Source organism: Clupea harengus, chromosome 7, assembly GCF_900700415.2.
Source record: "Clupea harengus chromosome 7, Ch_v2.0.2, whole genome shotgun sequence".
Taxonomy (NCBI): Eukaryota; Metazoa; Chordata; class Actinopteri; order Clupeiformes; family Clupeidae; genus Clupea; species Clupea harengus.
The window spans coordinates 12,521,406-12,540,032 of record NC_045158.1 but is presented as its reverse complement, the minus strand read 5'-3'; the positions used below and the strand labels follow the sequence as shown (position 1 = coordinate 12,540,032).

Here is an 18,627-nt window from a genome sequence, read left to right as displayed (position 1 = left end):
CCTCTCTCCTAATGACTTCACATACTTTTTTGATAGGACACAATGACGCTTTTGTCCAGGAAATTAACATGTCAAGCATGACACATCGCCAACTGCCAATCGGCTCGCTCTGAACCATATCACTCGCGAGCATGGAAGGGATTGTTATGGTAACTTTACTTGTTTTCCAGTCTATGAACAGCATCAATGCGACTCCATAATTTGACCTGAATGCATCCTTAAATACGGATAGACACTGTTGATTGAAGTACTGCGACTGCTGCTGCTAGAATAAAATAAAGTAATTTAAATAAAATTCTTTCCACAGCTCTCTATACTGATAGTGCTTTGACTGCATGTCTGTGCAGGCACTAGTGATATGCGCAAGCACATTTCAGAACGTTATGAAAGGTAAAGGTTTTTTTCCTGAGCTAAAATATCTATTGGCAGGCATGGGGGAAACTAAAAATGAAGGACAAAAGCACAGACTTGAATATGTTAATTGTGAACATCGGTTAAAGACCGCTGGTGACCTGATACAGTTTAACAGCCCCTGTCCTAACAAATCACTGGCAACAGATATAATTGATCTAAATCCCAACTTGTGCCAGTGTCTGCCATGGCACCGCCATCATTAGTTGGTTTCTGTGTTAATTGAGGCAGTAATTTGATTATCAAATGCAAACAAACAAAGATGGAGAATGCTGGAAGATCAGACACTGTGGACTGATAAAGATGTTGTGTGTAGATATCTTAAGGATGAAGCAGATATAATTAGAAATAAAAATGTCACTGTATGTTGCTCTTGAAAGTGATCTGAAGTTGTTGATGACTATTTTAGTGTTATTTTAGCAAAGTTAGTACTGGATCATATGTTGTATATATTATACCATTTAATATACCACATATGAATCTGTGACATATAGATGTTGTGTTGTGTAAAGTAGTATCTAGCAGGAGACAATATGGCCATCACCTTTTTCAAACTTACTGATGCAAATCCACCTCCTCAACCTCTTGGCACAGGATTGAGCCTATTGCTCAATATGGAGACCATTGCGCCTCCCATTATTCCTCCAGTTATGACAATTCCTCTCAGATCTCAGATGTTAGGGCTCTGTGTAGGCATCGTTTTCTACTGTGCTTGCCCTTGTGACGGCCAAGTCCAGTTTGACTCCTTTTAGAGGTTTAAGTCTGTTTGGAGAGGCCTTATTTCAAAAGACAGACTCGCTCCCAAAAATGAAGATGGGGAAGAGGATGAATGTTGTTGCGGGGACCGTTGAATGTTATCTTCAGACGAAAAAAAGGGGATTTATGGAAAGGTTGAAGATCTCCAGCACCCAGAGCTCCAGGTTCAGGGTGAGCTCTTGGTCAACCATGCCATTTGATCTAGTATGTTTCAATGAAGAATGTGAGATCCTCAGATGGGTATGTACATTTATTGTTTAGTCACATTAATTACATGAACTTTTACAATAAAATGGCTAACATAATCCAGGCACACACAACATGAAAATGGGATAGCTAAAGCATGGTATTAATATAGTGTATTATAAATACAGACAAAAACATATGCACATGTGTAATTTAGACTGTTAACCATATGATTTCAAAGCACACATAGTTATTTTGTGTATGTACAGGCTCTCTGCATCTAAAGGCAGCAAGTGATGTGATCATCCGAGGACTGCTGTGTCTGCTGGACACCTGGTAGTTTCTGTGGGTAAGCACCCCTCTTCCAAGGCTGTACACCATAACTAACACTTAATAGCTGCCATAACTTCTGAAATAGTGCGGATGGGGCTTCAGAGGGTTTTTATTAAGACATAAATTCATTCAGTCATTACGGGAATCAAATGAAAGAACATTTTGAGAAGTGTTTTGAAAACAATTAAAGTAACACTATGCAACAATTTGACACTTTTTGAGGTATGGTTTTATAGGCAACTAGTTTTGCTACCATCCTCAAATTCATTTTGATAGCATATGGTCATGTGAAGGACAGATAAACACCTGTGTCTTCCCCACTAGCCATTCAGGATATGCATTATGTAGTTCTGTGTAACCGGCTGGAACCCCCTGCAAAAATGGAAGAAAAGCTTTCACACGCATGACATTGCCAGCTATACTGCCAAAAGACACCAGTTAGTGTGTCGGCAAGCTTCTATCAGTGTCAGCTGGGCTGTTGGTGGTGTTTGCATGCCTTTTAGGTAGTTAGCTTGCTGGTTTTGCAACAGAACTCCTTATTGCTGCTTTAACAAGACTCCTAGAAACACCTAGAAAACTACCTATTTGACCTGTTGAACCAATTACTACTTTTCAGAGAACAGCCTGAAAACGTTAAGAGAAACCATCCTCTGTATATTTAATGAAGAATGGTGACACAATTTTGTGTCTTGTTTTATATTAAATTATCTTGTGATATATATGATGATAATGATTTTCGGATGAAACGCACAGAACTAACTGAAATTGCGCCGTCCTTTGCCTCCATTGTCTTACTCGGTTATGCAAGGGTATGAAAGGGGGTTGGGAATGTCTCTACTGCTCTCTCTCTCTCTCTGTCTCTCTCTCTCTCTGTTGCCCCGACTCTTTGTCCACAGACCTTTGGGTGTACTAATCCAGCCAAAAGACTCCATCCCAGACAGACCTTAGAGACCATATTATGCACAGCCCATTCAGGCTGCACTGGAGATTTGACATGGCGAATGTGTTTGTGATCTTCTTTCTAGTGCTGGACTACCCCGTCCTCCTGCAGAGTGCCAAGATCCTCACAGTCTGTTTGATTGGTAAGTACATCAATAAGTGTTTGGCTGGTAATTGTTTTGTGTTCAGTAGTGTTGCAAGTGGTGTGTAGTATAAGTGTTCAGCAATGCTCAGAGAACATATGCTTGGTTAGTTCCATGTGAACGAAGATGTACACGTAGAGGTGAACAGTGCTGGAACTTTCAGTCTGAGGCGGTAAAAGAAAGTTGCCTTTGCCTTGCAGGGGGCAGTCATTACATGCTTATGGATGAGATCTCCCACTCTTTCCACCAAAGCGGCCACAGCGTACAGATGCTACTCCAGCTGGGGAATCCAGTTATAAATGGTAAGCTTTGCAGGAGAAGGTCAGCTTTCCACATTTGCCCTTCATATTTATGCTTGCAATAAAGCTGAGGGTAACAGTTGGTCAACAGCTCAACTACACGTTGTCATTCTAGGGCTTGACTATACTCAACGCCCAAACAGCTATGAGTTAACCACCTGGTCACCGGGTGAGAATTACATTGAAGAATACAATGGATGGTTCTTTGTGCAGCAAAAGGAGTTTTTCCTTGGCAGGTAATGCTCTTTCTGATGTTGTTTGTTGTCATTTTATTTATAAACTAGAAGAGTTAGTGATGTTAATAGGTGGGGGAGGAATAGGGGTTTAAATACTTAAAATGGTGGCATGATATAAGATTCTCATTATTCTGTTTCTTCCCATTCCGACACAGGAGCAGCTTCAGTGGCTTCTTGAACTTCATGGGACACCTTGCCTACCACTGTGATCTCATTTTGAGTGACTCTGAGCTGATGGAGTCACTGCGGAGGGAATCTTTCGACATGGCCATACTGGACGCTTTCAACCCCTGCTCCTTCCTTCTTGCTCGCTTCCTGGACTTACGTTACGTGGCTTTCTACCCCGGGTCTCTGAACGGACCTCTCTCTGTTGGTCTTCCCAGCCCCCTGTCCTATGTGCCGGTCTTCAACTCCGAGTTAACTGACCGGATGGGGCTTTTCGGCCGGGTCAAGAATGTCGTATTTTCCCTCGTGTCTCCTATAGCGGAGATGCTGATCCATCAGAGATTCCACCACGTGGCAGAACGTCACTTCCTCTCTTCGCCTGTTATGCGCGAGCTGTACAGCCAAGCAGAGCTGTGGGCCTTCAACACGGACTTCTCCCTGGAGTTCCCCCAGCCTCTGATGCCCTACACTGTGTGTGTGGGGGGACTGCTGTCCAAACCAGCCATGCCAGTGTCCCAGGTACAGGAGATGGAAAACATGCTCTCTTCTCCTTCTCCTTCTCTTATCTAGAACTAAGAGCTAATAAATCTCCTTAAAGTTACTCACACAAGATGGCTTAGTATGGATGGTGCAGATGAATACATGTTTGCTTTGAGCTGACAATTGCAAGTCCTCTCATTGATTTTTATTGATAATTCTAAAAGACTTACTATGCTAGAGGAAATAATGAAGAAGAAAATTATTGTTGCAGGAACTGGAGGACTTCATTGCTCAGTGTGCAGAGGCAGGGTTCATAGTGGTCACCCTTGGGTCCATGGTGTCCTCTGTCCCCTTGGAGGAGCTGCTAAGGGAGATGAACGCAGGCTTTGCCAGAGTCCCCCAGGGCATCATCTGGAGATACCACCCGCTTCGTTGGCCGCCCCACATCCAACCTGCACCCAACGTCAAACTGGTGGAGTGGCTGCCTCAAAACGACCTGCTAGGTACCAATTTAGTTAAAAATGCTGAAAAAGGTTTCCGTGCCTATTGGCTGTGTTGGACTTGAAATGTAGAACCAATTGAGCTTTTTTTTCACAGGGCATCCCAAGGTGCGACTTCTTGTCACTCACGGAGGTCAAAACAGCATCCTCCAGGCCATGTACCACGGCGTTCCGGTGTTAGGGGTTCCGCTCTTTGGGGACCAGTTTGATAACCTTGTGCGGGTGGAAGCAAAAGGCCTTGGTTTAGCTGTCAAACCCACAGACATCCAAAGAGATGTACTCAGTGACACAATAACCACACTCATAACAGATCACAGGTAAAGAGGCTAACATGATAATGCTATGATATTAACAAGGGTAAATATCTACTTACACAGGCTCTAGGAAACAGTAGGAAATAGTTATTGATATTTAATAGTCCGTTACTTTTTACCAAGGTCCTTGTTATATTCAACACCTCTTTTTTGTTACATGTTAGTGAAACTAAAATAATGAGTTGGGCAGATTAGTTCTGTAATGGGTGTGATTTTGCTTTTGTCAGCGAATTTTGAAACACAGGCAACACTTCATCTCCCTGACCTAATCTTCTGTACCCCTGCAGGTATAAAGCCTCTGCTGAGTCTCTCAGTAGGATACACCGGTCGCACCCGCACCCTCCAAGCCAGCGGCTGGTGCTGTGGGTGGAACACGTGATGCAGAGTGGAGGGGGGTTCCACCTGCGCCCCGTCTCCCTCCAGCAGCCCTGGTATCAATGCTACCTCCTGGACGTGGCTCTCTTCTTCGCCCTGGTAATGCTTGGACTCCTGGGCTTTGGAGTGGTGGCTTTTCAGAGCTACGAGGGCCGAGGCAAACTCAAGCAGGACTGATGGTGTACGCATGTGGCTTTTCATGGACAGCGCTGTAAATTCGACACACATGGTTGGTTGGCTTTATGGAAGGCCTATATTATTGGATGCTGCAGTGTACCAGATGAGTTGTAATTAAATGGATAACAGACTGAATATGTGCAAGAGATTTGATTTGTATCAGCTTGCTTGCTCATGCTGCCTTATCAAAATGATGTCCTTTCCTCAGCAAAATTATCAGAGTTGGCTCTCAACCAAGCTGATCTTAAATTTGATTTCTATCTTTGTTAGAATTATGAAGTTCCTGTTTGCTTTTGAAAATACTGCTGTAGGTTGAACCACAGATGAACCAACCAACAGTTCAGTCTGTTATGGTTGTAAACAAAGTCTTTTAAAAATAGATTCTGGCAAAGCTGCAATTGTGCACAAATGGCACATTTAGCATTTTGTGTCTGGTCGTCATTGTCGGAGCTAAATTAATTGGATCATCTGATAATTGGTCCTTTGATTGATGCAGCCAGTTATAGTTTGGAATGACAATGAATTGACTCATACAAAAGGCTGATATGCTCTACTGCGGCATGAAGGCTTGCGCATGTAGACGCTAAGGCTACATACACAATAGGCTACCATACGCTTATTGGATTTAGTTGACCAGTGTTTGCCCTGGAAGTTTCTCTTCCCTCCTCCCATTGTCCTTGGCAGGTGTTGGTGACTAGGGAGCCCACTTTAGGCCTGGTGAGGACTGTGCTATGCTTGTGTGTGTGTTGGGGGGTGGGGTTGGGGGGCAGTGGGTTGTGGGTTGTGTGGGCTGGCACTTGACTGATGTTTCCTCCAGACTGACGGCTGTCCTGATTGCTTGTGTCACTCGGCCTCCCCAGGTCTTCCTTCAGCAGCGCCACATTGTGCAGTCCTGACCCACCCGAGCCGCAAATGAGGCTCCGCACCGTCACGCCTCACTGCCAGTCACCCCTGCCTACTGCCTCCCCCTTCCCCCCCGATCCTTCCCCCAGCCAGGCCCCCTGACCCGGCTCTTGGCTGGATGGAGTCAGCCCTTTTTGAGGCTCGCTCTCTCTCTCTCTGTTTCCTGGCCTTCATTAAGCTCAGGGCTGGGAAGGCAGGGGCCACAGGGATGGGTGGGAGTCAACGATGGTGGGCTTCGTGTGGTGACCCACCACCTGCAATACCATCAGTCTCCTCCCAACACACAACCCCCCCAGCATTACTGCCAGGACAAAAGAGTTTCCGTCACCCATGAACCGTAACCGCCCTGCCCCTTCGCGTGACAAGAGAGCTTTCCTCCATTCTACATCTGTGTGATGACGGGGGTTGAAAATATATCAGGGAGAATAATAAGCAATTAGAGTTGGGTGGGGGGTGGGGGTAATGTGTAGATCCAGGTGCCGTGGTGAACGTGTCCTTCGCAGCCGAGCGCTGTCTGTCACGCAAGCCCGGGCCGCTGCGTTGTGTGGAGCCTGAGTGGTTTTGATTGCAGGGACTGATTAGGCTGTGAGCCTGAATGGGAATTAAGAGGGCACTGTGCGCTGTGCTAACGCCAGGCTGGCTGGGCCCGGCCTCCGATGCCACTGTTTCTAAAGCAGTAATTAACCCCAGCAGAGGCCACGGAGGGCAAAGGCTCTTTGGCAAACGCCACCGAAACCCCTCTCTCCTGTGCAGGTGCAGCAGTAAAAACACTTGTCTCTTTTGTTTCTCACTCGTCTGGTTAAATAGCATCTCACTGTAGTTGAATAGACAGAGGCTGTTGAGTCCATTTTAGTTTTTTATTCGAGGTATTCAAAAGATGGAAATAAATAAACAAATGTCACGTGACACAGAAGGGTTTTCTTTCTGAGGTGTTTTTTAAAATTCATAAATACCATCAACCACACACTGTACACTGCATCCTTGATTTACACAAATTTCCTCAAGAAGAAAAAAATACATAAGCCAGAAGTCAGACCGAGTGACGATCAAAGAAAAGGGGGAAGTTAATAAAAAATATACATGATATGCAACAGGAATGGGTTTGCAAAAATAGTCTGGCCAGTCACTAAACTGAACCAGTGTCTCTTTACATCAATTCTGCCACTAGGAACTTCTCAAGGCACTGGCAGCCCCCGAACAAACACCGGTGAAACGCACCCAGATATCACTTAACACTGTTCTAGGATCAGACAGGCCTGTGCGGTGGGTAAATCACTGATTCACCTGCTCACACCGACATGGAACTGTGTGCCAGCAAACAGTTGAATGGCAGCAGGGCACACCTACAAGGAAGCAAGCAGAAGAGGAAGTATGTGTGTAAGGGGGGGACGACCCTTTTTGGGCTAAAGCTAGCTATCCCTGAGGTCAAAGGTCACACTGCTTCTTGTTGTGTTGGAAGGCCCTGTGGTGCCATGGGTAGGCTGCACAACACCGGGGGGTGGGGGCGAGACAGGGGCAGGTGGTGACTGGCGCTCTCTTACTTCAATACAGAAACTTCTAGCACAGAAGGCTTTGTTAATGTTGTTAAAATACAAAAAAAGAAGCACAAAATAATGTTGATAAGAAAGGAAACACTAATGGAGCCAGAGATGATTATTTACAAAGCTGCTTCAGTTCTACCTTTTGTATCTGAGCTGGAACAATAATCTTATGTATTTGCTCCATTGAACAAACCAAGAGATCATTATAACCAAAGGTTGCCCTAATTCCCTATTCTTCTTTATAGGAGCAGTCTGCGATTCTAATCCAATACTGAATTTTGGTAAATACAGCTAATTGCTCCTCACAGTCGTCTTGCTGGCCGTTCTATGGGTGGGCTCAAAAAATAAATAATAATAATAAAAGTGTTTGTACAGTCTTGGCTCTGTAAATGGGAAACAAAAAAGTGGGTTGCACCAAGCCATACACTATTCATGTCAATCAACACGAGGCTTCAGGAGCACAGGAGGGGAATTTGATTGGCTGTTGAGCCTCATTATCAACAACCTTTTGCCAGAATCGTAGACTGTGCCTTTAAGGATAATATTATTGGCATGGCGACTTACATGTCCAAATGAGAGAGATAAAGTGCCACTTTTAAATATTCCAGTACAGACTCTTCGCTAGAGGTTTTAAATGACATTACATTTCTTGTAGGCAAACAAAACATTCATAATAATTTGGGGTCTCTGAAATAGTGTGTTCAAAACCAGCCCTTTCGTAATTACTTAATAAATCCCTTTACATAAAAATATACTTGTTCCCTTTTCAAAAAGCTCCACTCATTCATCCGTGTAGTGAAAGAAATGGGATCAACCCTTTGTAATGCTGGTGCCCTCCGCTGGTTAAAACCATACACGACTGTGAAGACCCCAAAATAAACACAATGACAACAAAAATACTAGAAAACAGCTCAACAAAACCCCACAAAGACCAGCAGCCCAGTCTGGTGACACCCAGTCAGTTAAAGGTCCTTTTTGTCCATTGTCCGCTCATAGGGTCAGAGTGAAGAAAGTCTCTCACTCCTCTGGTTCTGATCTACACTTCAGTCAGACGTCATCAAATATGCGACCACGAGACAATGACGTGGACAGATAGCGACCTCCAGTGTACCTAAGGAGAAAACATCAATACAAATCTTAGAGATAGTCACGGGAAGTGATCCAGCCACCTTTCACTCCACACTAAGCTGAAGTCACGCAGTCGGTTAGGTTTTTTAATCAAGCAATTAATCAATCAACCAACCATCTAACTAAATCAACCAATCGCTCGATCAATCATTTATCTTCTCAGTGGTGAAATATGCTTACCTGCGGTCATCGGTCTCCACTATCTCCTCTGCATTGAAGTCTAAAGGTTCAGCATCCTGCAGGAGTTCAGTCTGGTCACTCCTGTCTCTCCTGGACGCTGGAGCAACTGTAGGGGGGAGGAAGGGAGATCCACTGGTCAGAATCAACTCTTCCTCTCCCCTCGCTCACATGAGGGAGTAACACTGACTGACTGATTGACGGTCCAGTACAGAGAACCTCAGAGACACTTGGGCTGTGGTAATACTTACATGCACTGCTGTTCATAACGGACTCGTTGTTCTCCTTCAGTTCTGAATAGGAGTTCCTGTTCCGGCTGGCATACTTCTCTTGTGGGTCCCTGTACCGTTCCCTAAATTCCTAGAAAAAAATATATATATATATATATATATATATATCAGGGAATCAGCCCTGAACCCCCTTATCACAGTAGGTGCTATAAGTTCTGTGTTTTTTCCCATGGTTCTGGGGTATACTTACTCTCCTGCGGATCTCTCCATCTTCTGTTCTCTGTCGCATCCTCCTCTCTGCACATAAGCACACAGTGAAGAGGTCACTTTACATATCCAACTAGACATTGAATAACACGGAGGTTAATAATGCAGATTTTAATTAAAGGCCAACCAGACAGATTCCATGGATTTGGCATGAAAACTGTTTGGTATGTAGCCTAACCTTAAGGTATGGTATGTAGCCTAAAGTTCCTCATTCAGAGCTGCATGAAATGCTCAATTTGCACTTTTCCAATTGCCTATTACCCAGTGTAAATCTCTCTGGCCAGTCTGTGTCGTGTGTGTGTGTGTGTGTGGTGTGCGGTAGAATTTCAGTTTTATTTTGTGTTTAAATCCAAGGTCCAAACGGTCTGCATCGCCACTGAATGAGAACTGTATCGTTAAGATATCTGAGATGAGGTCACCTCTCCTGATGAGCTCCCTGCCTTCGTCCACCAGGTCCGTGGTCATGTTGTTCTCCCCCATGAACTGCTGGAAGCCCAGCATATTCAGGCAGCGCGTCCCCAGGCTGCAGAGTGACGGAGAGACAAAACCAGACAAAGAGGATATTGACATGACAACCATGACAGGTGTGGGGCGTGTCTAATAGGGATGGTTAGAAGCAGCACGGGGATTAAGGTTCCGGTTCAGAGCATAGAAGAACTGCTAGATTTTGCTCCACCCATGCACTGATATGGTGGATTTCATTCTGTGGGTTCACATACTCGGTTGATTGTTCCTACTCAACCCTGTAAGGGACTTATGAACATTGATGGGCAAGTAGAAGTACAGAGGACTGCATTTGTGCTACTAACCTGTAGTAGGTTGCAATGCAGAGTAGCAGGATGAGCATGGGGTAGTAGATGTAGAATCCTTTAGCGATGAATGAGAGAACCTTCATGGATCCCATGATCTAACCATGACACACACACACACACACACAAAAGGTAAAGAATGGCACGGAAAGGGCTGTTTAGTAGTAGTAAACAGATTTCATTCCTCCGTAGTAAACAGGTGTTACCAGTTGCACAGTCAGCAACTCACTGTAGTGTAGGCAGTCTGCTCTCTCTGTTGGCCAGAGATGGCGGTGTCCATATGAATCAGTCCCAGGAAGTTCAGGCAGAGGGGCGGGGTCAGTCGGCAGAACAACCTACACACAAGGTAAACATTCATCTCCAGCTGCACAGTACGCTACAGCAGAACACATAGTACAACATTATGGCATCAGTGACACTGTTGACATACATGCCGCTAAACTGCAGGCTGTAGGCGTCCGTCTGATGGTGCGAGGCCAGGTAGTAGTAGTTGAAGACTCGGATGCGGAACACAGTAGAGTACACGCAGTAGCACAGGTAAAAAATTGTGAAGAAGCACGCCATCTGGTGGACAAGAGCAGACATTGCATCTGACGGTGCCACAGCAGGAGGAACAGGGTAGGGCATTGCCGATGACTCACACACTAAAAGACTGCTATGCTTTAACTCCCACTTGACTGCAGACTCGGTCTCTTTCTCACCTCTATGTAGAAGTAGTTGTACTCCTTCTCGGCTAGCTGGATGAAGACGGCGAAGAGGGAGAGGACGGGCTGGGTGCTGAAGAAGGTGCACTCGGACCAGACCACCGCCACGGAGACCAACATCAGGATCACGGCCAGCCCCCTGTAGAACCAGTGCCGCAGCTTGCACTCCCAGTACCACTCTGTAAACATCAACAAACAACAAAACACCTACATTTAGTTGTGCTTTCACCCAGACCCAAATACAGTGTATAGTTCACCAGTCTTCCCAAGGACCTAAACCAATGTCCCCAATATCGCTAAACCTTAATCATTTAAAGTTACCCAATCCTTTTCAGGAGATCGTTACCACACAGAAGCAAATACAGTATACAACAGAGGTGAGGGCACAATCACTTAAATGTGAAATAATTCAAAATTGTATCACCTTACAGTAATTGTAGTATTTCTGAGTTGACAAATAGAGTATTTGCTCTTATGTAGAACTAAAAACGAGCAGTTATTGTTACTGTATTACACTGGTATCCTCCTTGCCCAGGTGAACTGAGTCTGCCATCAAAAATAAAGGTGAAAATACAAAGTATTGAAAAAATAAAAGATTTCAGTCTCAGTAATGAAGGGAGTACTGACTTGTGTTGCATTGAGTTCCTTCTGTGGGGCCTGTATTTTAATATAGTTAATCTAAACTGTTAGTTTTAATTGTATATATCTTGCACAGGGCTTTACTTCTGTTGTATACTGTATCATTTATCAGTCATGTCAAAAAGGGATTAGCAGACCAACTCTCAGATCCAGAAAGGTGAGAAAAACCTGTCACTACCGCTGACTCACCTATAATACTCCACATAATACACAAGAATCTAACAATGATGGTACGTGATTCATTCTGCCCTGTTCACCTCCCAATATGTAACCTCTTGTTTTTAAATAAACAGTGGAAAATGTCTGCTTTGTACACATTTGGCCGGTAGTCTAAGTGGCTTTGTACACTACTGACATGAGACAGAGTAGTACAAATTGACATGACATGACATCACATCACATCAGTGGTATGTGGCATGCGTTTCACTACTGGGTTAAAGTTTGATGGAACCGAATATTGCTGTTTTCCTGTTGTAAGTGGTTGTTTACATACAGTGGGGAAAATAAGTATTTGAACCCCTGCCGATTTCGCAAGTTTGGCCACTTGCAAAGAAATGTGTGATCTATAATTGTAATAGTAGGTGTATTTTAACAGTGAGAAACAGAATATCAACAAAAAAATCCAGAAAACTGCATTTTATAACATTTATGACTTAATTTGCATTTGATGCAGAACATAAGTATTTGAACCCCTAGCAAAACATGACTTAGTACTGTGTGGAATAACCCTTGTTGGCAAGCACAGACGTCAGATTTTTCTTGTAGTTGGTCACCAGGTCTACACACATCTCAGGAGGGATTTTGATCCACTCCTCTTTGCAGATCCTCTCCAAATCCTTAAGGTTGCGTTTTCAATGGGAGGGAATGAGGGAATGAGGTTCAAGCCCAATATTCCACGTTACATGGCCCCATCCATAGTCCCCTCGATGCAGTGGAGTCGTCCTGTACCCTTGGCAGAGAAACAGCCCCAAAGCATAATGTTTCCACCTCCATGCTTGATGGTGGGGATGGTGTTCTTGGGGTCATATTCAGCATTCTTCCCCCTCCAAACGCGGCAAGTTGAGTTGATGCCAAAGAGCTTGATTTTGGTCTCATCTGACCACATCCTGTCTCCCAATCATCTTTATAATCATTCAAGTGTTCATTGGCAAACTTCAGACGGCCCTGTACATGTGCTTCCTTGAGCAGGGGGACCTTGCGAGTGCTGCAGTACTTCAAACCATCACGGCGTAGTGTGTTGCCAATGGTTTTCTTGGTGACTGTGGTCCCAGCTGCCTTGAGATCATTCACAAGCTCCCCCTGTGTAGTTCTGGGGTTATTCTGCACCTTTCGGATGATCACCGATACCGCACGAGGGGATATCTTGCATGGAGCCCCAGACCTAGAGCGATGGACAGTTGTTTGGTGTTGCTTCCATTTACGAATAATCGCACCAATAGTTGTCTGCTTCTCACCAAGCTGCTTGCCGATGGTTTTGTAACCCATTCCAGCCTTGTGCAGGTCTACAATCTTATCTCTGACGTCCTTGGTCAACTCTTTGGTCTTGCCCATGGTGGTGAGGTTGAAGGTGTGAAGTATGATTCTTTGGACAGGTTTATTTTATACACATCACCAGTTGAGATCAGGTGTACCTTGTTAGGCCTAATGAGGACTAATCTGTGTGCTTCTTGGGCACATAACTGGTCATTGGGAGCCAGAATTCTTGCTGTTTGCTTGGGGGTTCAAATACTTATTTTCTGCATCAAATACAAATAAAGTCATAAATGTTATAAAATGCAGTTATCTGGATTTGTTTGTTGATATTCTATTTCTCACTGTTAAAATACACCTACCATTACAATTATAGATCACACATTTCTTTGCAAGTGGCCAAACTTGCGAAATCGGCAGGGGTTCAAATACTTATTTTCCCCACTGTAGTAGTTATTGTGTGAGCATAGAAATGCTCATATGGGGGACTGATGGAACCAAATATTGCGGTTTTCCTGTTCTAACAGACATGAACTAAATGCTTACATCATTTTGTATCGTGTGACTCATGTGTAAACCAAACCCCTGGATATGTACTCTGTTTTTGTCTGACCCATTAGCATCTGAACCCCTTCCCCCCAGATAGCCTCCTTCCGTTCTTCAGGTTTGGCATGGTCGATAGATTCAATCAAGTTGATCCTGTTTTCTCTGACATAGCTGACATACTGTGCATACCTATGGTGGGAGTATAGAAGTATCTACTGATCCATCCTGGAGGCTCCGAGGAGGGGAAGCTGTGCACAAACTGATGGGCGACACTGGCCTCGTTCTTGGCCACGTCCTCCAGATGGACTGCCTCCTCCAGAAGCATCTGCCACTGGACCTGGGTGCGATTGTGCCGCTGCACTGCATAGATCACCTGGTTGATGGAGAAAACGCCTTCATGCATTACACAGACAGAGTCCGTCGTATTTACGACCTCAGGAGCAACACGACCATGCCTAATGAAACCGTGCTCCGTTTCAGAGCTTAGTAGCATAATGTTGTTTACCATAACAGGTTTAGCCTTCGGCGACTCTATTAAATCTTGAGGACCATAATTGAATCCCAACCTAATGTCATTTGACAGGCCGTGTGGGTAGGCAAACAAGCTGTGTGAACTGAGTAGACCCCAGTGTTGCTGTACCTGTTTGTGCAGCTTCACCAGGCTCCTTTTGCTGGGACACGGGTTACCATGCTCATCAAAGTCCTCATAGTCATCCATGTTCCTGCCCATTTTCTCCTGGTAGTCTGTAGGGCACTATGATAGTGGAAGAGCATGAAATCACTCTACAGCCATAACAATCACCGTCATAATAAAAGCTGTAATGTTGTCATGTGTTATTGGTGGTAAAATACTTCTTCTCGATATTGACTTTACCTTTCTTAAAACCGTGTCAATGCACTTCCTAAGAGGGTTATTATACTTGATAGCCTCACTGGCATTCCTCACATCCTGGAAAACAAAGACATGATCACACGGTACATGTAGTCAATTTGTCATTTTAGGAGCAAATTATGCATCACACATCTGGCTGGTTGTCACACAGAAAAACACCCCCTAGTTATCACCGTCTGGCCCTTATCTATTTCCAATAATAAACAATAGTTAAACACATATCAATGTTGGGATTATGTTATGATAATGTTAATATGTACCTGACCTTATTTAGTCTAAAGAGGGGCCAAAGCATATGTGGATATAGGAGGCATTTTGTGAAATGGTGAGATTTCCGTCACTGTCTCGCTAACCTCCATGACGTCCTCCAGATTCTCCTCTGCGTCAGCCTTCTCCGTCATCAGTTTGGAGGCCTTGAAGTATGTCTTGGCTAGCAGGTGACCGTGACAGGAGGCATTCCAATAGGAGCGCGGGATCTCCACCAAGCCATAGCCCAGCAACAGCACGAGCAGGAACAAGCCCCAGGTGTTGGCTGCTGTGATACCAATGACTCGCAGCTGAGTCCTAGACAGACACACACACACACACACACACACACACACACACACACACACACACACACACACACACACACACACACACACACACACACACACACACACACACCAGTGTCAATGCTGTAAATAAACAATCAATGTCTGGTCAGTCATACAACATGGTGGGGATTATGTGAACAACAACGTGTGCGAACAGATAAGATAAACTGCCGCCATACAGTCTCTGATGTCTGATGAACAGATGTCTACAAATGACGCAGTTTGGAAGGCCACTATTACCTAGGGTAAGAAAAATAGATAGCTGAGGGAACTTGTGTTTACTCGTGCACAAGGTCTCACCACTATGCCCTTTATATGGTTTCACCTTCAGCAGAGAGCCATTCCTTGGAATAAAAAAATATTTCCAACCTGAAGGTTACATCCAGGGCTAATGAGAGGAAAGGTGAAGGGAAAGTGAGATACTCACCATGAGAGGTGGAGTTTGGGGCTCACGGCCACATAGATCAGCAGCGAGCAGAAGATGAGCAGGTATGTGCCGTAGTAGATGGCGTTCTCAATCAGAGCCGTCTTCACCTTCCCCGAGATGGAAAACCCTCCAGAACGGGCATAAGACTGCATAAATGGGATGAGCAACCTGCAAACAACAGAATGCGTAGTGATTAACCATATTTTACAACTATTCTCAGAAAAACTCAGTTAAGGATTATAGTCACTTTCCTTAAGAAGTATTACTCATATATATACAAAAACAAATAGTCTGTAATGGTTTGAAATCGTTATGCAGTGCGATTCTTACCAAGTCAAAAACTGTGAGGTCCAGTATACTACTCGCCAGAACACAGGTAGAATTCCATCAGGTATGTAGCTCCAAGGCTTATGACAGACTTCTTTGGGGCTGCAGTGTGTGACATAAGTATGAGCTTCACACAACTAAGTCTTTTTAATTTATACAAAAAGATATTAAGTATAAAATTGATATGGCCTAGTTCATCAAACCAACAGCCTGAAACAACAGCAGCCTGGTTCAGAACAGGAAAATGGGTCATTAGCTGAATGCATGAAAGGAGGTTTAAAGAACCTTGTCGTTGGAGCAGAAGAATTGGACGACTGATTTGAGTATTCTGTAGGTGGGACTGCAGCCTTTTCCTTGTTGTTATTTATCTTGCACTGGTTATAAATACTCTGCAATCAGAAACACATTGGGAGTGTCAATCGACGATAAAGCAGCGCGTTAGTGTGGTAGTTAACCAACAACTTATATTGTGTGTGTTAATGTGTGGAATGTGCCAACTCACCGTACTGACATCCAGAGGCAATATAAAAACGATCAAGAAGCAAAGAAACCAGGCGAGAAGGGTGGCAAACAAAACCATCCGATGCTGCTTACGAAAGTCTCCATAGCGATGGAGAAGGAACAGTGCCAGGAAAAACACCACCACAATCTCGATGCCCAATGCCACACCACTCATTCTGTCAGATGAGCTGTGTATGCAGTCATATCAAATCGAGTGAAGCCATCACTCAATACACCTTATCCGAGACTTGAGAGAGAGAGAGAGAGAGGGGTCAACTTTGTTCACGTGTACAACACAATGAAGTAACTATGGAGGCTTAGGAAAAGTGAAAATAGCTGGCTAAAGAAAAAATAGGTGTAGGTTACACTAATAGGAAAGGAAAACTGCTCGCATAGAGGAGTCGACACTCAGCAGGAATATCGATTTGCCTTATAACAGTACCCAAACAAACACACTAGCGATGAATTACCTATTTCAAGTACAACCTAAATTACAATTCTTACAACGCACAATACACATCTACAAATCTTATAAAGTGACGTTAGCTAACTGTCTACAAAGATTCGTTGTCTGTAACGCTAGCTTTCTGAAAGCAACACATACATGTTAACATTAGCTAGCGCTAGCGCCATTATTGGAATTGAGTGAAAGATATCCAAAAGCACCTACTTTTGGTAAAATATTCAAATAGGCAAATTAGGTCTTACAAATCCTGTCTCTGTTACATAGATCCCAGTGACAAAATCCAGACCCCATTTCTATTCCTAGATGTCATTGCGTGTCAAAAGGCAACGCAAGTGTTGCCTCTGAACCTGGGAAGTCTTACGTAATCTGAAGCTGCACGTTTCCTATTTTGGCTGTGCATTGTGGGATGTGTGGTACATTCAACACTGACGTAGCCATTTCGGAGATAGATCTGGTAATCTGTTCCATTTTCAGGCATGTACATGTCGAACCTGTTTTCATGCAAGTAAAGGAATATTATACATTTCCTGAATATGCTTTTTTGGTATTTAGATGAATCTACCCCCCCCCCCCTCCTCTTAACATAAATTATGTTTTTCCCCCGTTTCTTTGGTTCGTCAGGTTACCTTTGGTTAGTATAATAAACACCCCTTTTGGTCACTTTTATATACGTGGTTGTAGGTATATCTGTATGCATGTATGTACATATCAATACTTGTGTACATGTGTTTATGTATGTATGTGTATATGGATGATTTTTCTTTCCTTCTGTTTTTGTGTCACAAGGTGTATAAAATAGACACACACACAAAATCATTTTTGTGAATTCAGGGAATTACGAATTAAAGTATGAAAACGACATGTAATTTTTTCCATTCTTAGAACCTTTACCTTTGTTTATTGTTTCTAAATATTTAGCTAAACATTAAACACCAAACATTAATCCTAGACCTCCCTCAGACCATGTAACGGTGCAGTTTGTTGCATATCCACATACACATGTACATCACGTCAACACTGGTTTTGACACAGCTACACTGTATGTGTTGATAATCCAGTAAGTGTGTAATTGTGATAATTTTATCTAACATGTTCCAGTTTGATTTTGACAATCTCACAACGTCAGAGCAAAGACTTGCGCAGCCCCTGTGATCTTTGGTGCCCCCTTGAGGAGGGCCTGGGCCCCAGGTTGGGAACTATGGGTTAGGCTATAGTCAGACTAGTATTAGGCCCTGCGACTATTTTGTTTCTGTTGACTGTTGACCTGTTGACTGACAACATCCTACACACCATTGTTAGCTAAATTCGTGAGCTAATTTATAAGTAAAGGTTACTCAATGGATTGTTTCATCAAAAGTTCACTGACCCAGGTATGCTACTTACCATAATTAGAGCAAGTAGGCAAGCACACGAATGTGTTCAGTGACATACAAGTTTATTGATTCATCCATAATTGTACATTCTCTCACTAGCAGTGAACTTTGTCCTTTAAAAATATGAAATGTGAAATTGGATGCTCCACTATTTTGTCCAAATCATTTAAATTAAGATAAGTTATTTAAAAATCACAATCTCATTCATGTGTCAACAGGTTTTCCATCTGAAGCGTTTTTCGTTTACACAACACAGATTATGACCCCCCACCCCAGATTTGAATTCCAAGGACTTTTCCAAGTCTTTGATTTTACTT

At 43.7% G+C, this 18,627-nt stretch overlaps 2 protein-coding genes across 4 annotated transcripts; one reads left to right on the top strand and one right to left on the bottom strand.

The window, feature by feature from the left end:
- Positions 1-130: 130 nt before the first annotated feature.
- Positions 131-5,449, top strand: LOC105901115 (UDP-glucuronosyltransferase 3A1). Of its 2 annotated transcripts, XM_031569964.1 has the most exons (9): positions 131-1,407; positions 1,623-1,702; positions 2,712-2,768; positions 2,969-3,070; positions 3,183-3,303; positions 3,459-3,987; positions 4,220-4,451; positions 4,546-4,765; positions 5,050-5,449. In XM_031569964.1, exons 4-9 carry the CDS (start codon positions 2,983-2,985, stop codon positions 5,312-5,314), a joined length of 1,455 nt encoding a protein of 484 aa, XP_031425824.1. In that variant the 5' UTR covers positions 131-1,407; positions 1,623-1,702; positions 2,712-2,768; positions 2,969-2,982; the 3' UTR covers positions 5,315-5,449. The 2 variants fall into 2 exon arrangements, with proteins under 2 accessions (XP_031425824.1, XP_031425823.1); XM_031569963.2 differs by lacking the exons at positions 131-1,407; positions 1,623-1,702 and having other exon boundaries at positions 2,472-2,768.
- A 1,611-nt stretch (positions 5,450-7,060) lies between these two features.
- lmbrd2a (LMBR1 domain containing 2a) lies at positions 7,061-17,316 on the bottom strand. 2 transcript variants are annotated; one of them, XM_012828671.3, is made up of 18 exons: positions 17,142-17,316; positions 16,473-16,718; positions 16,256-16,359; positions 15,974-16,072; positions 15,644-15,811; positions 14,974-15,184; positions 14,603-14,677; positions 14,369-14,482; positions 13,918-14,101; positions 11,071-11,252; positions 10,800-10,933; positions 10,599-10,704; positions 10,370-10,467; positions 9,980-10,083; positions 9,544-9,590; positions 9,315-9,423; positions 9,067-9,172; positions 7,061-8,869 (listed from the first exon to the last, which is right to left on the bottom strand). In XM_012828671.3, exons 2-18 carry the CDS (start codon positions 16,644-16,646, stop codon positions 8,806-8,808), a joined length of 2,079 nt encoding a protein of 692 aa, XP_012684125.1. In that variant the 5' UTR covers positions 16,647-16,718; positions 17,142-17,316; the 3' UTR covers positions 7,061-8,805. The 2 variants fall into 2 exon arrangements, with proteins under 2 accessions (XP_012684125.1, XP_031426403.1); XM_031570543.2 differs by having other exon boundaries at positions 17,180-17,316.
- Positions 17,317-18,627: the final 1,311 nt, after the last annotated feature.

Coding starts and splice junctions, on each gene's coding strand:
- LOC105901115 (XM_031569963.2), top strand. CDS start 2,645: ATGCACAGCCCATTCAGGCTGCACTGGAGATTTGACATGGCGAATGTG. Junction 3,071..3,182: donor GGGGAATCCAGTTATAAATG/GTAAGCTTTGCA, acceptor TTGTCATTCTAG/GGCTTGACTATACTCAACGC. Junction 3,988..4,219: donor CAGCCATGCCAGTGTCCCAG/GTACAGGAGATG, acceptor TTATTGTTGCAG/GAACTGGAGGACTTCATTGC.
- lmbrd2a (XM_012828671.3), bottom strand. CDS start 16,646: ATGAGTGGTGTGGCATTGGGCATCGAGATTGTGGTGGTGTTTTTCCTG. Junction 15,812..15,973: donor ACCTCACAGTTTTTGACTTG/GTAAGAATCGCA, acceptor TGTTGTTTGCAG/GTTGCTCATCCCATTTATGC. Junction 9,424..9,543: donor ATGGAGAGATCCGCAGGAGA/GTAAGTATACCC, acceptor ATTTTTTTCTAG/GAATTTAGGGAACGGTACAG.